General features: G+C 56.7%; 1 protein-coding gene across 3 annotated transcripts in view; it reads right to left on the bottom strand.

The window, feature by feature from the left end:
- Positions 1-124: 124 nt before the first annotated feature.
- The window catches only part of LOC116952916 (uncharacterized), a 34,655-nt gene continuing 14,511 nt past the window's right edge, over positions 125-20,268 (bottom strand). For 2 of the 3 annotated variants that reach the window (XM_032972624.2, XM_076074652.1), the window contains exons 3-7: positions 15,512-15,672; positions 9,996-10,218; positions 8,710-8,770; positions 7,898-7,970; positions 125-7,286 (exon numbers count right to left, since the gene is read on the bottom strand). In XM_032972624.2, the coding sequence (XP_032828515.1) occupies positions 2,422-7,286; positions 7,898-7,970; positions 8,710-8,770; positions 9,996-10,218; positions 15,512-15,672 (5,383 nt within the window). In that variant the 3' untranslated portion in view covers positions 125-2,421. The remainder of the gene's footprint in view (positions 7,287-7,897; positions 7,971-8,709; positions 8,771-9,995; positions 10,219-15,511; positions 15,673-20,268) is intronic. The other variant, XM_032972625.2, reaches the window with a different exon arrangement.

Here is a 20,268-nt window from a genome sequence, read left to right as displayed (position 1 = left end):
AGTCCACTGCCTCGACTCATTTCCATACAGGGGGAGGAGGTGTGGGGGCCGATGGGGAAATCGCCCCCCCCCCTCTAAACGCGAGCGGCGAATATCCAAAACGAAAAGACATCGGAGCCCCTGGGGCTTTATGATTGAGTGCTTTATTTAACCCCGTGTGTGTGTGCGCGCGATATCCCACGAGCTCTTCGCTGGCGGTGTGTGTGGGTTAATTAGCCGGGGGGCCGGGGGGGGGGCAAGGTACACGACAACACCCCGGCGGACTTTCGCAAAACCCCACAAAACATCCCAGCGGGGTTACAAACGGTAAAGGGAAAAAAAAGCCATCGCCACCATCACCGCCGCCACTGCTTCCTTCCTCCTGCCAAGATGCCATTCCCGTTGTTTGTGCCGTCGATGCGTCTCCCGACGACCGCTATCTGCATCGTCCAGTCTTTGGTCTTCTTTTCCCACTTCGTATTTGGCCTCCGGGTGCAATTCCAATGTCCGCCTCGGTGACCTGCCCTCCTGCATCCTCACCGAGATCGATTTCCAACTTCTCAGTTGCTTACCCTATACCGCCACGAATCGAAATCGCACCGTCGCTGTACACTATATACATTGGCTTTTGCCAATTTTTTTCAACTGCGCGCGGCAGCTCCTGTGAAGTGTTTACGTTGAGCATCGCTGAATAAAATTAAAAGCGCGATTTGTAAAAAAAAAAACAGGCTGAAACATTTCTATGTATAGAGGACTGCAGAGCTTTGGCAATTGTTGGCAGCGCCGGGTTACCGCCTGACTGCTGCGGCTGCCTTCCAGCAAGTCTATGGTTTCTCAGCTTTGTAGCAACGCCGTGCGTGTTGGGGTGTGTTTAGATGGACGGTTGAGTGGGTGGATTAATAATTGGGTGGGTGGGTGTTTGAGTGAATGGATGGATGGTTGAGTGGGTGGTTGAGTGGATGGATGGTTGAGTGGGTGGTCGAGTATTTCGATGGGTGGATGAGTATTTGGGTGGGTAGATGGATGGACGGTTGAGTGGGTGGCTGGTTGAGTGGGTGGATAAGTATTTGTGTTGGTGTTTGCGTGGATGGATGGTTTAGTGGGTGGTTGGATAGACGGTGGAGTGTGTGCGTGTGTATTTGGGTGGGTGACTGAGTCGATGGTTGACTGGGTAACTGGATGGATTGGTGGTCGGATGGACGGATGAGTGGGTGTGTGTGGTTGGAGGTCAGAGCGGGTCAGTTGTGATGATTGCTGCTCAAGAATCAAGTCTCGACACGCGCGATAGCTGTGCTACGAGCGGTGACGCCAGCGCAATGCGCTGCTCTATGCGACTCGCATACACAGGCACATGCGATACATAGCACATGCACAATACCAGCCATACAATACGATAAATGCATACAGGGTAATTCATTTATGGATACCCCACTGATTTTGAACGATGACTCAACTCCACAGCAGATTGAATGTTGTGAAAGCGATGGCTCTGTGTCTTGCAGAAGGGGAGAGGCCTCGCAAGCCGTAAGAGGTTGTATTGAGATTGGCAGGAGACGTGCGGAGGCTCCAAAAAATGTAATGTTTTTTTCTTTTTGCTGTAAGATTTATCCGCTGCCTCTTGAGTGGGGTATCCATAGATGGGTCACCCTGCATGCAACGAGCATACACAACAATCACGTGTGCAGAAGACGCGCAGATGTATATGTAACGACGCACATGCATACAACAGATAAAAAAATATCCCCCGTGTAGCCTTTCTGAGACTGTTGGGGCAAGTGCTGTTAGTGAGTGCCTATGAAGTCCGGCATGGCACACAAAGGGGGTGCATGGCCAGGACCACGCCCGGCCGCCTTCGTCTTCCAGTGCTCATGCTTACACAACGCACCAGCTCCTCATTTTGAGGTCCAGTCGATCTAGGGGAAGCCCAGGACCAGTTCAGATAATAGTCACTGGTTTTGGCCGTGAGCGGGAATCTAACTCGGGTTTACTGGGTTCATAATGCAGCACGCTAAGTGCTGTGTCACAGCTCACCACACCCACGCATGTATGCACGTATGTACATTGACCTTTCGCACCGTATGTAGCCAACCGTGCTAATCGGAGGTACAACATAACACACGCGCTACGCATATATACAGCACGTACATTCACTTAATCGGTGCACAAGCCTGGAGAGACATGGAGATAGATGGACAGAGAGCTAGAGGTGGACAGAGCTTTCAGAGCTGACCAAACATCCCAATAATATAGGACCACAGAGCTTGGGCAATTGATGGCAGCTGGCTGTGGTTTTCACGATTTCACGTGCGGCTTCACCGATTCTGCGGTGGCCCCTTTTGGTTCCGCGATTTGCGCTAACGGCGACGACGCCTGTACACAAAACGTCGGCAATCGTTGCTATCGCTTGTTACTGCTGCAGGGACAAATGCACACGGCCGTCGCCTAAAGTTCCGTCTCCTTCACGACCCGAAATGCCTTGGGAGACGCCAACCCCACGGTCGTGTCTGTCGGCGAGGTCTTCTGCTTCTTGTTCTGCTGCTGCGGCTGCATCGGCCGCTGCTTTGACTCCTGCTGCTTCGGCCGCTGCCTTGACTGCTGCTGCTGCTTTGGCTGCTGCTTTGGCTGCAGCTTTGGCTGCTTCTTTGATTGTTGCTTCTTCTGCTGCTTTGACTGCTGTTGCTGCTGTTGCTGCTGCTGCTGGGCCGGCGTTCCCCAGCATCCGTCGTCACACACGTAGTACTCATCGGACATGGTCGTGTCCGTGTCGGTGACGGCGCTGCTGCAGGAGAACACCTCCGCCATCTCCTCGTCGTGGTCGTCGTCGTCGTCACCGCGGACCGTGTCGCGGCTCGCGGCGCTGGGCCTGCCTGGGCCCCGCGTCGCCCGCGGGCCTCCCCCGAGGAGCCGCGCGATGTCGCCCGGGTCCTCCCTGGGCCACAGCATGGTGTGGTCGAACACGTGCACCGTGCAGGGCTCCGTCTCGTCGCCGCCGTCCCCGCCGTCGCCTCCTCCTCCTCCTCCTCTCGCCTCGGGGTGGAAGACGTCGGCGCTGAGGTGCCGCATCCTGCGCAGGTGCTCGTCGGGCAGCGCCAGCGTCGGCAGCGGCTGCCGCTGCGGCGCCGTCGGCGGCGTCGGCAACGACCGCGGTTGCGACGACGGCGCCGGAGGCGGGAACGAGTACCCCGGGTCCTCGTCGCGCAGAGGGCTCGGGGTGACGTCTCCGCACTCGGGGCACGAGCGGGGCCTCGCGCCGGCCGAGCCGACGTGCAGCGACGCGTGGAACGTCCTGGGGCCCGCCTGCCGCACCCCGTCGGCGCCGCTCAGCCGGTTCTCCTTGGCGCCGGCGCCGCCGGCTCCCGTGCCGCCGCCGCCGCCGCCGCCTTGGCAGCGCAGCAGCGACAGCCTCCGCTTGCGCTCGCCGTCGAGCGCGCGGCGCGACGCGACGATGAACTCGTAGACGTGCGGGCGGTAGCGGCTCGCGTACGCCGCCAGCGCCAGCCGCGTCGGCCTGCCGCCGATCAACGCCCCGCCGTTCGTCCCGCCGCCATCGCCGTCGCCGTCGCTCCTCTTCGCGTCGACCGCCGCCTCCCCGCTCTTGCCGCCCGCCGCGGGCCGCGACCCGCGGGTGAGGTCCACGGACCTCACCCCAGCGATGCGCCACGGCGCCTCGGCCCAGTCCCCTTCCTCCCCGACCCGCTTGGACGCCTTGCCGAGGGTTCCGAACAGCAGCTGGATCCCTCCGTTGCCGCCGCCGTTGCCGCCGCCACCGTTGTTGTTTTTGTTGAGGTTCTCCTGGGCTCTTTTGTTGTTGTTGTTGTTGTTGTCGCTGCTGCTGCTGTTGCCAGCCCCAGGAGGTTGTTGCGCCGAGCAGTTGTTGGTGTTGGCGCTGCGCTCTGAGAAGGGGGTTCGTCTCGTTGGGGTTTTGACCCCTGTCGGCAAAGGGCTCGTCGTGGGTTCTTCCTCGGAGGTCGGTGGCGGCTGCAGCTGCTGCTCTTGCTGCTGTTTCTGCTGCGCCTGCAGCCGATCCTGCTGCTCCTCTTTCTGCTGCTGTTGCGACTGCTGAAGGTCTTGCTGTTCTTTCGCCCGCTGCTGTTGATGGTCCTGTGGCTGTTGCTGCAGAGACTCCTGCTGATCCTGTTGTTGCTCTTTCTTCTGCTGCTGCCCTGTCTGATCCTGCTGCTGCAGAAGATGCTGCCCTTTCTCCTGCTGCCCTATGTCCTGCTGCCCTATTTCCTGCTGCCCTTTATTTTGCTGACATTTCTCCTGCTGCCCTTTTGCCTGCTGCCCTTTCTCATGCTGCCCTATCTTCTGCTGCCCTATCGCCTGCTGCCCTTTCACCTGCTGCCCTTTCACCTGCTGCCTTATCTCCCGCTGCCCTTTCTCCCGTTGCTCTTTCTCCCGCTGCTCTTTCTCCCGCTGCTCTTTCTGCTGATGAAGATACTGCTGCCACGACTCCCGTTTAAACTTCCGGCTCCTGATCTCCGTGAGCTCCGGGCCGGGTCTTTCCACGCGTCCATCGACGAGCACAACTCCCGATCCCTCCGGTTCCTCGGCCGGGCGTTTGTTCCCTCCGCCCTGCCGCGCGTCCAGTGGGGTCTCCCCACCGGACCCCCTCCCAGCGGGAACCTCGCTGGTCCCCATTCGCCTCGCCGCCGCCGCCCTCTGCGCCAGGCGCGGTGCACGCATGGCGCTCAGCACCGAGTGCGGCATCGCCGCCGCCGTCGCTGTCGCGGCGTCGATCCCCTCCCGCTTCTCGGCCCCCTCCTCCTTCGCCTCCTCCTCCTCTATCCCCTCGATCCCCACCACCGGTGTCCCCTCTGGCCCCCCTGGCGAGAAGACGGAGAGTGCCCCCTGCGGCCGGGGGAATTCGTGGGGGCGGGCGCCGGGGTTCCGCCGGCCCGGGCGGCGTGCGCAGCGCCACTCGGCCTCCGTGCTCCCCGCGCTCCCCGCTGCGCCGACGCCGCTGCCTTCGGGAACTTCCTCCGCGAAGCTTCTCGTCCTCTTGTTCCTGCCGGCGCTCTGCTGGCCAGACTCTCCCCCTCCTTCTACTCCTTCACCTCCTTCTCCCCTTACTCCCTCTCCTCCTTGTCCAACTCCTCCATCTCCTCCTCCCTCTCCTGCTGCTCCTCCTCTTCCGCCTCCAATTCCTTCCACCGCTTCTCCCTCTCCTCCTCGAGCCCCACCTCCAGTCTCTCCCGCACCTGCTGCCACCGCCGGCACTCTGCTCCGCCCGCCCTGGATGCCGCGACCGATGGCCGGGCTCGACACGGTGTCAGGCCTCGCGTCCGGCGCCTTCAGTTTACTCTCCCTGACCCTCGACCCTGGCGTCTGGTTACTGACCGGCGTGGACCGCTCACCGGTCAGCGTGGCGAGACGCTCGCTGCCCGGGACTGGCCGTTCACTGGCTGGAGGGCACCGGTCACCGACCAACACTGGTAGGTCTCTGGCTGGAGGGGATGGGTCACTCACCGGTGGGGGCCGGTCACTGGCTGGAGGGGACCGGTCACCGACCGACACTGGTAGGTCTCTGGCTGGAGGGGACCGGTCACCGACCGACACTGGCAGGTCTCTGGCTGGAGGGGACCGGTCACCGACCGACACTGGCAGGTCTCTGGCAGGAGGAGACCGGTCACCGACCGACACTGGTAGGTCTCTGGCTGGAGGGGACCGGTCACCGACCGACACTGGCAGGTCTCTGGCTGGAGGGGACCGGTCATTGACCGACACTGGCAGGTCTCTGGCTGGAGGGGACCGGTCACCGACCGACACTGGCAGGTCTCTGGCTGGAGGGGACCGGTCACCGACCGACACTGGTAGGTCTCTGGCTGGAGGGGACCGGTCACCGACCGACACTGGCAGGTCTCTGGCTGGAGGGGACCGGTCACCGACCGACACTGGTAGGTCTCTGGCTGGAGGGGACCGGTCACCGACCGACACTGGCAGGTCTCTGGCTGGAGGGGACCGGTCATTGACCGACACTGGCAGGTCTCTGGCTGGAGGGGACCGGTCACCGACCGACACTGGCAGGTCTCTAGCTGGAGTGGGCCGGTCACCGACCGACACTGGTAGGTCTCTGGCTGGAGTGGGCCGGTTACTCACCGGTCCGGGCCGGTCTCTGGCCAGAGGGGACCGGTGGCTGGTAGGGATGAACCGGTCTTCGCTTGGGGTCAGACGGTCATTGCCCGGCGGTGACCGGCTGCTGCCCGGTGAGAGGCGGTCGTTACCGGGGACTGGCCGGTCATTGGTGGCAGAGGCAGGCCGGTCACTGGCTGAAGAAGTCCGGTGGCTGGTGGGGATAAAGCGGTCCCTTGCCGGGACTGCCCGGTCACGACTGGTTGGCTGGTCAGTGGCCGTCGAGTTCCTGTGGCTGGAAGGGATGAACCGGTCTCTTCCTGGAGCGACACGGGCACTGCCTGGCGCCGACCGGTTGCTGTCCGGTGAGAGCCGGTCACTTCCGGGGACTGGCCGGTCGCTGGCGGGAGAGGTGCGGTGGCTGGTGGGGATGAAACGGTTCTGTGCGGCGAAACGGTCGCCGCTCGGCGAGAGCCGGTCGCTTCTCGGAACAGTCCGATCAGTGCCGGAGGCTGAGCGGTCATCCCGGGGGACCGGCGCTTCCCTTTTCGGAGAGACCAGTTGGCCGGTGGAGATGGACCGGTCTCTGCCCGGTGCGATCAGGTCGCTGCCCCCCACCCGGCACGTGTCCCCGGCGCCGGCGCCATCGCCGTCGTCCTCCAGCAGTCGGTCCAGGCTGACGGTGGAGAAGGAGAAGGTGCCGTCGGCTCCGAGCCGCGACCGGTGGGCGCTGGTCACATCGCAACGAAAGCGCAAGTGGCTCTTCTGCTGGGCGGGCAGCGAGGAGAAGGTGGAGGAGGTGGCGGCGGTGGAGGAGGTGGCGGAGGAGGAGGATTGTCCCTGGTATCCGGTGGTTTGCCCAGCCTGACCGGTCAGACCGGTCTGACCGGCGTCTCGTGACTGGCCCTCCTCGAGACCCTTGCGCAGGGAGAGGACCTGGAATGGCGTCACTCCTCCGCTACTGCCGAAGGACAAGCTCCGGATTCGACTCTCCGTGCCGATGGGGTTGGACTGTTGCGGCGGGCTTTCCGCCGCCGATGCTCTGCCGGCGACTTCCCCGGAGGAGATGGAACTCGGTGGCGGCAGAGGTGAGGTCGGGGGGGGCGCCCGCGGAGGGGGGCTGGTGCCGGTGATGATGTCCGAGGGGATCCGCGGGGTCCGGGGGATCCGGGGGGAGGGGGCGGAGCGACGTTCGGCCTCGTGAGCTCGGGAGAGGTGAGCGGCCGGGGTGGGGCCTAGGGTGACACGGGGGGGGGGGGCACGTGATTCGTGAGCGGGTGGCAGTACAGCAAGTGGGTTTGTGGACTTTCAAATCCAAGCGGCCAATCTCTTTCAAGGATGGCAGCTTTAGACTTTTAAGAAGGAGATTCGAAATTTGTATCCCTCCCCCTGGTACCCTGATGTGTGTGGAGTGGCCCTGGTCTATGTTTTCTGGCTCTAAACCGGTTTGTGGATATTCTGCAATCCAATGATGGACATAACGTGAACGTCATTCGGAAAGGAGTAGGCCAGTGTCCTTAATCGCAAGGCCTCGCGGGCCACTGACGGCCCCTGGTGGCCTTCAGCGCGGCCCCTGACATGCGGCCCGCCAACAACACACAAAGAGTGACAACACCCCCCATCCTCATCATCGTCATCGTCGTGCTGCTGTCAAACCGCCAATGGTTTCAAATGTGTGGCGGCAACCTCACTCGCGCTGATGATGTCTTATCGGCGAAAGTTCCCCCCCTCTGAAAATCAGTGAAGGACATTGTGTATTAACCAGGGCGACGGCCGGGTTTGAACCGTGGACCTCTTGCGACAAATCGGCAAACGCGCCGCTAATCGGTGTGTCCACAGAACGCACCGCTGTTGAGCGAGCGGAGGGCCGATCCTCCCTCTTGTGAGTTTGACCTCTCAAGGAGTCTTCTCGGCCCCACCTGAGGTCAGAAAAGTCACATCGTCCATCTCGGTCATCGCGGTCATCGCGCATCGCCGTCCAACACCACCGTTGCCGTCATCATTCAAAAAAGTCGACCGCAGTTGTTGCCCGTCATCACCCCCAAGCATCGTCAACCATTGTCACCCAACGTCATCATCATCATTATCAACCGTCACCCAACACCGTCATCGCCATCAACCATTATTATCCAACATCATAATTGGCCAACATCATCAACCATCAATCAGCCAGCATTATCCATCCCCCATCATCATCATCATCAGCGCTTGTCAACCATCACCCAACATCACTTTCATTAACCATCGTCCAACATCGATCGTCGCCACCGAACATCACCGCCGTTCAACGTCGCCGACCATCACCATTGCCCATTAACCACCCATCACGTCGGGTGGTGGAGGGCATCGCGACACAAATTCGATCGGGTCGTAATGTGGCCCGAATTAAAAATAAATAAATCGTGAATCGAATCTCCACCTTAATTGTCATGCGCCGACGTCATGTAGGCAGTGCCATCGTCGTTTGTGCAAATTGCATCGCTTGCAACCGACCAAGGAACCACACAAGACGAGCTGGAACGCAGCAGTAGCAGCAGCAGCCTGGCGGCGATGAGCCACCGGCGCTACCAAGCTCTGCGGTCCTCGATTATATTTACGGTGTTTCAGCCTTATTGATGACGGGCGTTTATACGCTGAACGGGAGGTGATGGGTCTCACCTTGGGCGAGGGCATGAGCACCTGCAGCGTGGACGTGAATTTGGCGTGCGTGTAAGATGTCCTGGAGGGAGAAGGGGGAGGTTTGTAATTAATGACCACGCTGACCCACCAATTGCGAGGGTCTCTCAACACTCTCCAAGGTTCGCCGCCAGACTTGCAACTTGAACAAAATAAGAATGGGGTTTTACCCTTTTTGGCAATAAAACCAGGAGGTGTTAAGATCTTCAAACACCAAACAAAAACGTTTGCAAGGAATCACGTCTGCATTAACCACACGTAATTGTGGTGAACATGCAAACAAAAACATGCTCTGATAATACATCGGCATTGTCTTTGAAACTGATTGGTCTACACCAGAGACAAAAAGGTCCCATTTTGTAGCTTGCGCTTAACGCTGCATCCAATTGCTGCTGCTGATGATGATGAACTTCTGCGTGTGGCTGATGTTGATGTAGAGCAACAGCTATCATTTTACACTGACGTGGTTAATGGGCCAGATAATTGCATCAGGAGTAGTGGAGTGGTGTGCATCGCTGCTCCGATGATGCCTCCTCTCCTCCTTCAGAGTTGTAACCCAGGCTGTGAGTCATTATATCACGGCCTGTCCTGGTTGACCACAGTCGCACACTGGAGAGTTTTTGATGATCATGATGATGCTGTAGGCCGGGGGCGGGGAACCTTTTTTCTGCCAAGGGCCATTTGGAAATGTATAACATCATTCGCGGGCCATACAAAGTTATCAACTTTGCCTGTAATGTTTGGTCAAACATTTTGGTAAGTCACCCCTAATGTGATGGCCGGAACTGCTTCTCTTTGGCGAGGCGTGTGATGATGTTAGCTGGTATTGATGATGTTGCTACTCGCAACTGCTTTTCCAGGTTTGCTCCTAGATTTGTTGAATTTCGAGTCCCGCCTGCGGTTGCCTTGGCAGGGCCAGAGACCCAAATGATTTCGCGGGGCCTCATATGGCCCGTGGGCCGGACGTTCCCCACCCCTGCTATAGATGCTGTTGATGCGGATAGCACTGATGATAATGATTGTGATCATGTTGCTGATGGTAATGCTTCTGTGCTGTTGCTGCTATTTCTGCCACTGCCGATGGTGCTGCTGATGATGATAATGCTTCTGCTGCTATCAAAGATGAGAACGATGCTACTGCTGATGACGATCATTCTGATGTTCCTGCTGCTGCTACTACTGCGATGCTGATAAGGCTGCCCGACGACGACGCCGACGACGACGCCGCCGCCGCCGCCGCCGATGATTACGCGCGTGACATGACTCACACGCTGGTGGAGCTGCTGCTGATGACGTGGGTGGACTCTTCCACCACCTCCTCCATGTCCACCTCTTCCGTGAACCCGCACCCGCCGCCTCGCTCGGGGCCTCCTCCTCGCCTCTCTCCGCCGAACAGCGAGAGTTGGAGGCTCACGGTCGGAGCTCGGAGGCTCCGGAATTTGCTCTCGCACACGGACACCATCCGCCCCAGGGCGTCCGCCAGGGGAGACGCTGCGTACCGGGAGGAGGTGGGAGGAAAGCGGAGGACACGGAGATGAGCTCACGCGCAAACAGGGGGGGTGGGGGACTGGACGTACGAGCTCCACTCCACTCTGGGGGTGGAGGCGATGGTTTCCGTGGAGCAGTCGCACCCCGTCAGTCTACAGCTCCCCGACGGTTAAAACTAAGTCGAGGGGGACAGGCAGGGCCCGTCCCCTAGGGGTATGGTGGACTGCCCCGGGCCCCGCACTTTGGGGGGGCCCACACGGTGGGGTTTGCCTTGAGCCCCGCACCCCCCTCCCCTCCCCCCCAACTCCTATAGACGGCCCTGGGGACATGGCACGGAGTCGATTAGTTTAGCTGTGTGTAGGAGCTGTTGCCGCGGGGACAGGATCTCGATCCATGTACCTATATGAACCCAATAACACTGTGTGGCCCTTAAATGGAGAAAAAAATGACATGATTATCGACGTTTCGGGCAATGGTTCTTCGCCCTGGCATGCACGTGTGTGTGTTGTTGCCGCAGCATCACCAAGTGGTTTGTTTACATTAGTGCATGACTTTCGCACCTCCAATTAGCACGTTTGGCTACGTATGGCGCGACAGAAGTTCTACATACGCACGTGCACTGCTCTGTCTACACTGCTCTGGCTGTGCGGCGCTGTCAGCAGGGAGTGGGAGTGCAGAGGTTAGCACGCCGCGCTACGAACACAGTTCCATTCACGCTCGTGGCCACTAACACCAGTGACGATAATTATCCGAACCGGTCCTGGGCCTCCGCTAGGTTGACTCTGCCTCAAATGAGCGCCTGGTGCGGTGTACAGTAAACATGGCCACGAGGGAGACAAAGGCGGCCGGGCGTGGTGCTGGCCACCCAACCCCCGCGTGTGCCGTTGCTGGTCTTCGTATCACGGTTGCTCTTCGCTAATTTTCAGAGGGGGGCGGGCGGCGGGGGGGGGGGCACTTTCGCCAGTAAGGCATCGTCAGCGTGAGCGAGGTTGCCGTCACACACATTTGAAATCATTGGGGGTTTAGATCTTGACTTAAAGCTCTCGCGACTGCAGGAATTCATATTTTGTGGGTCTTTCGGTAAAGTCACGTGGCTAGAAATGAAAATATCACGACGTTTCGATCGCAACGCAAGCGATCGTCATCAGCCGATTGCTTGCGTTGCGATCGAAACGTCGAGATATTTTTATTTCTATCTACGTGACTTTACGGAAAGACCCAAAGAAAAAGAACATTGGGGGTCTTTACAGCAGCACGATGATGATGTCACTCTGTGTGTGTGTTGTTGGGGGCCACATGCCAGGGGCAGCACTGAAGGCCACCAGGGCCGCCAGTGGCCCGCGGGCCCTGCACAAAGTACCCTGTCAGAGGTGCTGCTTGCTAACGGGTCTTGCCCCAACAGTCTGTTACGGCGATACGGGGGACCTTTGTCTTCGTTAGGGGATGAACGTCAATGCCTCAATGTGGCTCAGCTGAGCAGCGGGGAATTGCTCTGCTCTGCGTCTAACCTGCTACGACTACTCCCTGCAGTGGAATAGCAAGGTTTGTCACGCAAACAAAGCGTGCCAATTAGTTGCTACTTCTGCACACCGGTTTGCGGGAGAGTGAACCCACAACGTTTACAAATCGAGCACAGTGACGTTTCGCTGGTGATTACACAGCAACCAGCTTCATTCATCAGGCGATTTGCCAGAATTGTGACTTGGTCCTCCCATTTGGGTCTTAAATCGGGGGAGTCCACGGCAAGGACACTTTGACTTTCACGCCACCTAACCCGGAAAACTTTTTTGTTATGGATAATATTGGTCGCGAAATCCTACTACGGCTACTACCACTTTCTACTACCAACTACTATTACCGCTACTACTGCTTTCTATTACCAACTACTACTACCGCTACTACTAATTTGTACTACCAACTACTACTTCCGCTACTACCACTATTTCTACTACCAACTACTACTACCGCTACTACTACTTTCTACTACCAACTACTACTACCGCTACTACCACTATTTCTACTACCAACTACTATTACCGCGACTGCCACTAATTCTACTACCAACTACTACCGCTACTACTACTTTCTACTACCAACTACCTGCCAAATACTACTACTGCTACTACTACTACCGCTACTACTACTCACTACTACTCACAACTACTACTACCAACTACTACTACCGCTACGGCCACTAGTACTACTACCACTACTACCACGTGTCCAACTACTGCAGTCGAGAGTCTCATCGCGCCGTGATCCCAGAGAAACTCGGTCCCAGCGAGGTGACACCAGAAAGACGGCGGGGCCCCACGTGGGGTGGAAGTCGCGGGGGTGGGGGGAGGAGGCGTGGCCTCAGGGCTGACAGGTGAGACGCCTATTGCGTACCTGGAGGTGTTGGTAGCAAAGCTGTGTGTGTGTCTGTGTGTTTGTGTTTGTATTTGTGGGGAGCAGTCGTGCGGCGGTTAGCGCGCTGCGCTACGAACTTGGTGACCCGAGTTCGACTCCCGCTCACGGCCAACACCGATTTTATCTGAACCGGTCCTGGGCCTCGCCTAGGTCGACTCAGCCTCAAATGAGTACCCGGTGCGGTATAAAAAAAAAACCCATCGCCACTAGGGAGAAAAAGGCGGCCGGGCGTGGTGCTGGCCGCCCACCCCCTCGTGTGCCGTTCTGGCCTTCATAGGTCCACGTTAACTGCACTTGCCCCAACAGTCTTAGAGGCTATACGGCAGAACTTTGTCTTGGATGTGTTACTTTATGCGTGTCTATTTGTATATACTGTATAGATTTACGGGGCACGGGTGGTACATCTACCAGTTTTTTTTAAGTCAGTCAACCCATGGCACCTGGGTCTGTCCCGTGACTTGTTAGCGAGCCTTCAATACCACGACATAGTGGAGAATGGCGGTTGATGTCTTTGTTTCTGGACGTATATCTTTGTTTGTACTGTGTGTCTGTGTTTAGTTGTGTGTGCAGCGCCCGTTTACACACAAAGACGGCCGGGCGTGGTGTGGGCCACCCACCCCCTCGTGTACCGTGCCGGCCTTCATAGGTGCTCGCTAACAGCACTTGCCCCAACAGTCTGTTCAGGCTATAAGGGGGGTCCTTGTCTTTGTCTTTTATGTGCATGTGTGTGTGTTTTTGATAGGTGCTCATAAACACCACCTGCCCCAACAGTCTATAGAAGAAGGCTTTACAAGGGATATTTTTAAGTGCATCTGTATGTCAGCTATTTGCCGTTTTTTGTATGTGCACGTATGTATGTATGTGTGCATATGACTTCGGCAAGTCCACTCGGTTCCACATCCTCCTGTACCGCATCAGTCCATGAGTCCATCTCTTTTCCAGGCCGTGTCGTGCCCATTTAGCCCTGTCTATGCGGCCAAACATGCGCTGCTTGGGCATGCGGTGGCTGGGCATGCGGTGGCTGGGCATGCGGTGGCTGGGCATGCGGTGGCTGGGCATGCGGTGGCTGGGCATGCGGTGGCTGGGCATGCGGTGGCTGGGCATGCGGTGGCTGGGCATGCGGTGGCTGGGAATGCAGGCCACATGACCCAGCCAACGCAGCCTTGCCTGTTGCAGGAGCTCACTGATGGGAATGTGTTCATATCTCTCAAGGATTTGTGAGCTCCTCAACACAATCCAGCCTGGTTATATCCAGGAGATGGATCGTAGGCAGGTCAGCCTGAATGTTTCTAGCCAGCAGAGATGTTCTATTAGAGGAGTCCACGTTTCACAAGCATAGGGAAGAGAGGGCATGACTGTGGTCTAGAAGACCCGAAGCTTCGTGTGGAGCGAAAGACTAGGAAGACTGGTACCAGCGGTGTCAAGATGGCCCTCAATGACGGAGGTTCGTGAAGGACGCTACCGGTCAGTTGGAGGTCGCCCTCCAACAACAACAAAGGGCAGAGGCGTGACGCTCACAACAATGAGCGGAGGGCCGGGCGGCTAAAATGCAGCAAGTTGACACAGGCGCCGTGGTCATGCCACCGCCACTTAGTGGCGAATGGTGACTGTTATTGTTGTAGGGGGCAGTGGTATGGGCACCAGCAGCAGACCACCCGACTCATTATAGCGCCACCACCTTCATTAAACCACTGTCGTCTGCGTCACGGAGGAATTACAAAACTCTTAACTCCCGAAGCCCTCCCGTGGCTAGTAGATCTCGACATTGGCATCCAGCTCCTGAATATATTGCTGCGGCTGCTGCTGCCATCATATGTAAGATTGTAATAGAAACACGACCACGATCACCATTACCATTACCACCAGGCCATTCGTTACAACGGCACCATCGCTACCAAGGGGGTCGGCAACCTGCGGCTCTGTATGGACTGCTTCGTGACGTTATTTTATTAAGAACCGTCTCGTATGCACACGGAATTGCCGCTCTTGAAAATATTGATGAGGCGAGGGGGGGGGGGGGAGTTTACCGAATTGGATTTGTTTACTTATATTTTTATATTGCTGACCGACACGTCATCACTACCAACACCACCTGCAGTAGTAGTACCACCACCACCATCATCATCACAACCATCGCCATCAAAGATTCCCCACACAGTGTTAACAGACTGTTGGGGTAAGTGCTGTGAGCGATCCCCTATGAACGCCGGAACGGTACACAAGGGGATGGTTGGCCAGCACCACGGCCGACCGCCTTCGTCTCCCCAGTGGCGATGTTTACACACCGCACCAGGTACTCAATTGAGGCCAAGTCGATCTCGGTGAGACCCAGGAGCCGCTCAGACAATCGTCGCCGGTGTTGGTTGTGAGCAGGAATGGAACCCGGGACGGCTGGGTTCGTAGCGCAGCGCGTCCGCCTATCCCTTTCCCTCCAATCGTTACACTACCGTCCCCACTCACCACCACCACCACCATCATCACCCCCCCACCCCCTACACAGTGCTGGATTATCCTCGTAGCACAAGTAGCTACACATGTTACGGGCCCCGCACTTTCAAGGGCCCCGCACTTTTAAGGGCCCCGCGCTAAACGCTTTCAAGCGATCAATTCCGGTTCAGTGATTCTGCACTTGCTCTATTACTACAGTACTATACCGCCTTCAACTTTTACGAACGACTGGGTGTTTAAGGTTAGCGATTTGTCGTATTATCCGGCTGCATGGCAAATGAAAACGTAGCATTAATTTACTATGCAAGTTAACAATGTGTGTTTTAATATTTGCGTTTTTATTTCATGTCGGGGCCCTTTTATAACATACTCTACAGCCCCCCCGCCCCCACCCCCGCACGAGCTTAACCCGGCACTGCTACGGCCGCTGGCTCCTTACCCTCGGAGTGTTCGCCGCCCGCGGTCGCCGAGCTCGGCACCGCGAGCTGCTGGGCGCGAGGGTTCGAGTCGAGGCGATTCATCACGGCCACCTCGGGGCACGAGGCTCGGTCCGACAGGAGTCGCGCCCCGGGCCGGTCTCCGTGCCTCTCCAACAGCTTCCTGCGCGCGGACAGCGAGCACATCTCTCTCCGTGTCTCTCCTCTCTCCCAGTGTCTGTCTCGCTCTCTCTGTGTCTCTGTCTCTCTCTCCGTGTCTCTCCTCTCTCTCCGTGCTATCGCGCTCTGCCACGTCTCCGATTCGTGTTTTATCCGTGTCTGTCTGTCACTGTTCGTCTCTCTGTATCGCGCCCTGCTACGTCTCTGTCTGTTTTGTGCACGTGTCCATGTCTGCGTGTGTCTTTCTGTGTCTATGTCTGCGTGTTTGTGTGTGTGTGTATGTTTAACTACATTGTGTTGTCTATTCTGTGGTCCCGTCTCTGTGGTCGTTTGCTGTCTGCCTAGCAGCCTGTCAGTGGCTCTGTCTGCCCGTCTATCTGTCTGTGAATAGCCGCCTCTGTAAGCATGTCATCATGAACGTATCTCTTCATCTGCTCCTTCCCTTCTGCGTTTCTCTATCTCTCTCCTTCCATCTGTATGTCTTTTGGTCTCTTGTTCTCGACTGTGTCTCTCTCCGTGTCCCTCTCGTTGTCTGTATCGCTCTTCATCTGCTCCGTTCCCTCCTCTGTCTCTCAGTCTCTGTCTGTTTGTCCCTTTCCTTTCACTTTCTGCGTGTCTCTCTCCGTCTCTCTTCTCGGGTATGTGTCTGTCTCTCTGTCTCTTTCTCGTCTCTCTATCTCTCGATGTGTCCGGGTGTACGTCTCTCTCTGTTTGTCTCTTTCCCTCCTAGCTGCGTCTCTCTCTCTCTCTCTGTTCGTGTGTCCCCGGAGTAACTAGCGCATGAGCTCACGGCACAGGTGTGTCTCCACACTGAGGCGGACCCGCCCCACCCTCTCACCCTCCCGCTCACTCTCCCACCCTCTCACCCTCCCACTCACCCTCCCACCCGCTCACCCTCCCACCCACTTCGCCCACTCTCTCACTCGCCCGCTCGTACACCCTCCCGCCCACTCTATCGCCCGCTCACCCACCCGCTCGCTCAACCACTCTTCCGCCCGCTCAACCACTCTCCCGTCCCGCTCACCCGTTCTGCTGCCCGCTCACCCACTCACTCACTCAACCACTCTCTCTCCCGCTCACCCACTCACTCACTCAACCACTCTCTCTCTCCCGCTCGCCTACTCTCCCGTCCCGCTCACCCTCGTCTCGGGGCTGTGGTTCTGGGTGCGGCTCTGGACGTGCCCGTGCAGGCAAGCGCCGCGGACGGTGCCAGCACCCAGACAACGGCGTATTTACGCCGTCAGCCAACCCCCCCCCACCCCACCCCCCCCACAGCGGTTACATTAATTGCAGTAATACAGCGATGGCGCAGAGGTTAGCGCTGCACTGCGTTGGGAACCACTCGAGCAGAGTTCGATTCCACGGCGATAAGAATCGGTGCGCGGTGATATCCGAACCGGTCCTGGGTCCTTCCCCACCACCCCCACCTGCATCTCTCACCATCCCACACTGGGCACGGTGGTGAAGTATGGTCGTACAACGCTTCACAACCGACTCGGTGCGGGGAGGCCTTCGTCCAACAGTGGATTGACCATGGAATGTCTATTGTTAGTAATCACTGTTGCTCCTGCCGCTGTTCGACAGCTCTGCGTGTTGTTCGGCACGGTGTCCGACGTTTTGCTGCATGTCCTAGGAGCTTCGTGAGTAGCTGAACTGAGATAAATACACCCCGCACTTTCGTCATCGATGACGAGAGAGTTGTCGCTGGTGGCGGAAGGACAACAAACTAGACACACAAACAGCAGTTCTACAGAAATGAGTTTTCAATATAGGCGATTTAAAAGTGGCATAGCTCCAGTGGCTCCCTAATATTGGGAGGAAGAGCGTTCCAGACGGCCACTCTAGCGCATCTGAAAGCGCGCAATGCAGTGACCGTCTGTGTTTGATGCTTAGCCGCTCACCCACTCGCTCACCCTTCCACTCACCCACCCACCTATGCATGTAGATACGTTGAACTTCTTTCCCACCGTACGTAGCCAGCCGCGCTAATCGGAGGTGCGTGGGGGAAGAACAACAAACTAGACACAAACAGCAGTTCGAAAGAAATTAGTTTTCAAAATTGGTGATTTAAACGGGAGGCAGGGGCGAGTCTACGGGTGATATGCATTGGCAATCGATTGCCAATCGTTTAAAACTACTTGTCAATGCTTGTGAGGATTTCCTTCCAGTCAGGTTCTATCGTTCTTGATTTGAAGCTTTCGTGACTGCAGGAATCCACGCTCTTTGGTTCTTTCGGTAAAGTCACGTGGGTAGAAAGGAAAAAATAATACATCACGATGTTTCGATCGCAACACAAGCGGTCGTCCTCAGGCGGAAAAAATAATCCAGCAGTGGAACTGATGAACCAGCGAGAGAGCTGTTCTCTCGCTGGCGAGAGAGCTGTTCTCTCGCTGGCGAGAGAGCTGTTCTCTCGCTGGCGAGAGAGCTGTTCTCTCGCTGGCGAGAGAGCTGTTCTCTCGCTGGCGAGAGAGCTGTTCTCTCGCTGGCGAGAGAGCTGTTCTCTCGCTGGCGAGAGAGCTGTTCTCTCGCTGGCGAGAGAGCTGTTCTCTCGCTGGCGAGAGAGCTGTTCTCTCGCTGGCTCAGCAGTTCCACTGCTTGTGTTGCGATCGAAACGTCGTGATATATTATTTTTATTTTGTTGTTATTTTTCTATCTACGTGACTTCACCGAAAGAACCACAGAGTAAGGTTCTATCGTGTCTCTCGCGTTGCGTTCACCTGCCCGTTCGGCCTCTAGACCTCTCTCTCTCTCTCGGCCCGTGGCCCCGCAATCGACGAGGAAATCCGCGGAAGCTCCGAGTCGGGGGGGGGGGGGGAGAACTCACGCGGATTTCTATTGTGCCGTCAGCAGTGTGCCTCGGTGTCCCGGGCGACGCGGAACACAGCGAGGGCGCGCGTGATCAACAGGCCGCACACGCAGAGGAATGCCCTGTGCGTAATGACGATGATTGATGATGATGACGACGACGACGTGACATTGATGATTTCCAACACAATGATCTTGACGATGATGATGATGATGTTGAAGGCGATTAAAATGGTAATGTTGGATACGATGCTGCTGCTGCTGCCGCGTGGAACAATGATGATGATGGTGGCGATGATGATGATCCATTCAGCAATAATGATGATTGTGATGATGACGATTGTGATGCACTTAACAACGATGACGACGACGATGATGAGAGTGATGAGAATGATAATGCATTCAACAATAATTGCTGATGTTATGCGGAACGACGGCGATGATGATGACAACTGATGATTTGTGGCATTGAGATATATGCTCTGCACGATTGGTGATGATGATGTTGCCGATTATGATGGTTTAAACAACTAGCTAACGCTACGTAAATGTTGACTTAACGCTGCGTACATACACGCTGTAACAGAGAACTCGCTCACCACTGACTGCACGAACAATAAACCCATTGCGTCAAATTAAACGTTTCACCATAATGTGGACACATTCCGACTCTGGGAAATTAATCACTGCCGGCTGGGCTGGCACGTGAGCAGTGGTGGTGGCGGCTACGCTGCTGCTGCTGCGGCAAGTGTCTGCCTCTAATCCAGCGCTGTGGAGGCGCCGCGGTGGCTAGGAGATGTTAACTACCTCGCCTGGTATGCAGGAGGTCGTGGGTTCCATCTCGAACCTGATGCCTGCTGTACATTTGTAGTTTGCATGTGGCTAGGAGATGTTAACTACCTCGCCTGGTATGCAGGAGGTCGTGGGTTCCATCTCGAACCTGATGCCTGCTGTACATTTGTAGTTTGCATGTGGCTAGGAGATGTTAACTACCTCGCCTGGTATGCAGGAGGTCGTGGGTTCCATCTCGAACCTGATGCCTGCTGTACATTTGTAGTTTGCATGTGGCTAGGAGATGTTAACTACCTCGCCTGGTATGCAGGAGGTCGTGGGTTCCATCTCGAACCTGATGCCTGCTGTACATTTGTAGTTTGCATGTGGCTAGGAGATGTTAACTACCTCGCCTGGTATGCAGGAGGTCGTGGGTTCCATCTCGAACCTGATGCCTGCTGTATATTTGTAGTTTGCATGTGGCTAGGAGATGTTAACTACCTCGCCTGGTATGCAAGAGGTCGTGGGTTCCATCTCGAACCTGATGCCTGCTGTATATTTGTAGATTGCATGTGGCTAGGAGATGTTAACTACCTCGCCTGGTATGCAGGAGGTCGTGGGTTCCATCTCGAACCTGATGCCTGCTGTATATATGTAGTTTGCATGTGGCTAGGAGATCTAACTACCTCGCCTGGTATGCAGGAGGTCGTGGATTCCATCTCGAACCTGATGCCTGCTGTACATTTGTAGTTTGCATGTGGCTAGGAGATGTTAACTACCTCGCCTGGTATGCAGGAGGTCGTGGGTTCCATCTCGAACCTGATGCCTGCTGTACATTTGTAGTTTGCATGTGGCTAGGAGATGTTAACTACCTCGCCTGGTATGCAGGAGGTCGTGGGTTCCATCTCGAACCTGATGCCTGCTGTACATTTGTAGTTTGCATGTGGCTAGGAGATGTTAACTACCTCGCCTGGTATGCAGGAGGTCGTGGGTTCCATCTCGAACCTGATGCCTGCTGTACATT

This window comes from Petromyzon marinus, chromosome 49, assembly GCF_048934315.1.
Source record: "Petromyzon marinus isolate PM22_M1 ecotype Great Lakes invasive population chromosome 49, UKy_Petmar_22M1.pri1.0, whole genome shotgun sequence".
NCBI lineage: Eukaryota > Metazoa > Chordata > Hyperoartia > Petromyzontiformes > Petromyzontidae > Petromyzon > Petromyzon marinus.
This window is presented reverse-complemented; position numbering and strand designations above follow the sequence as displayed.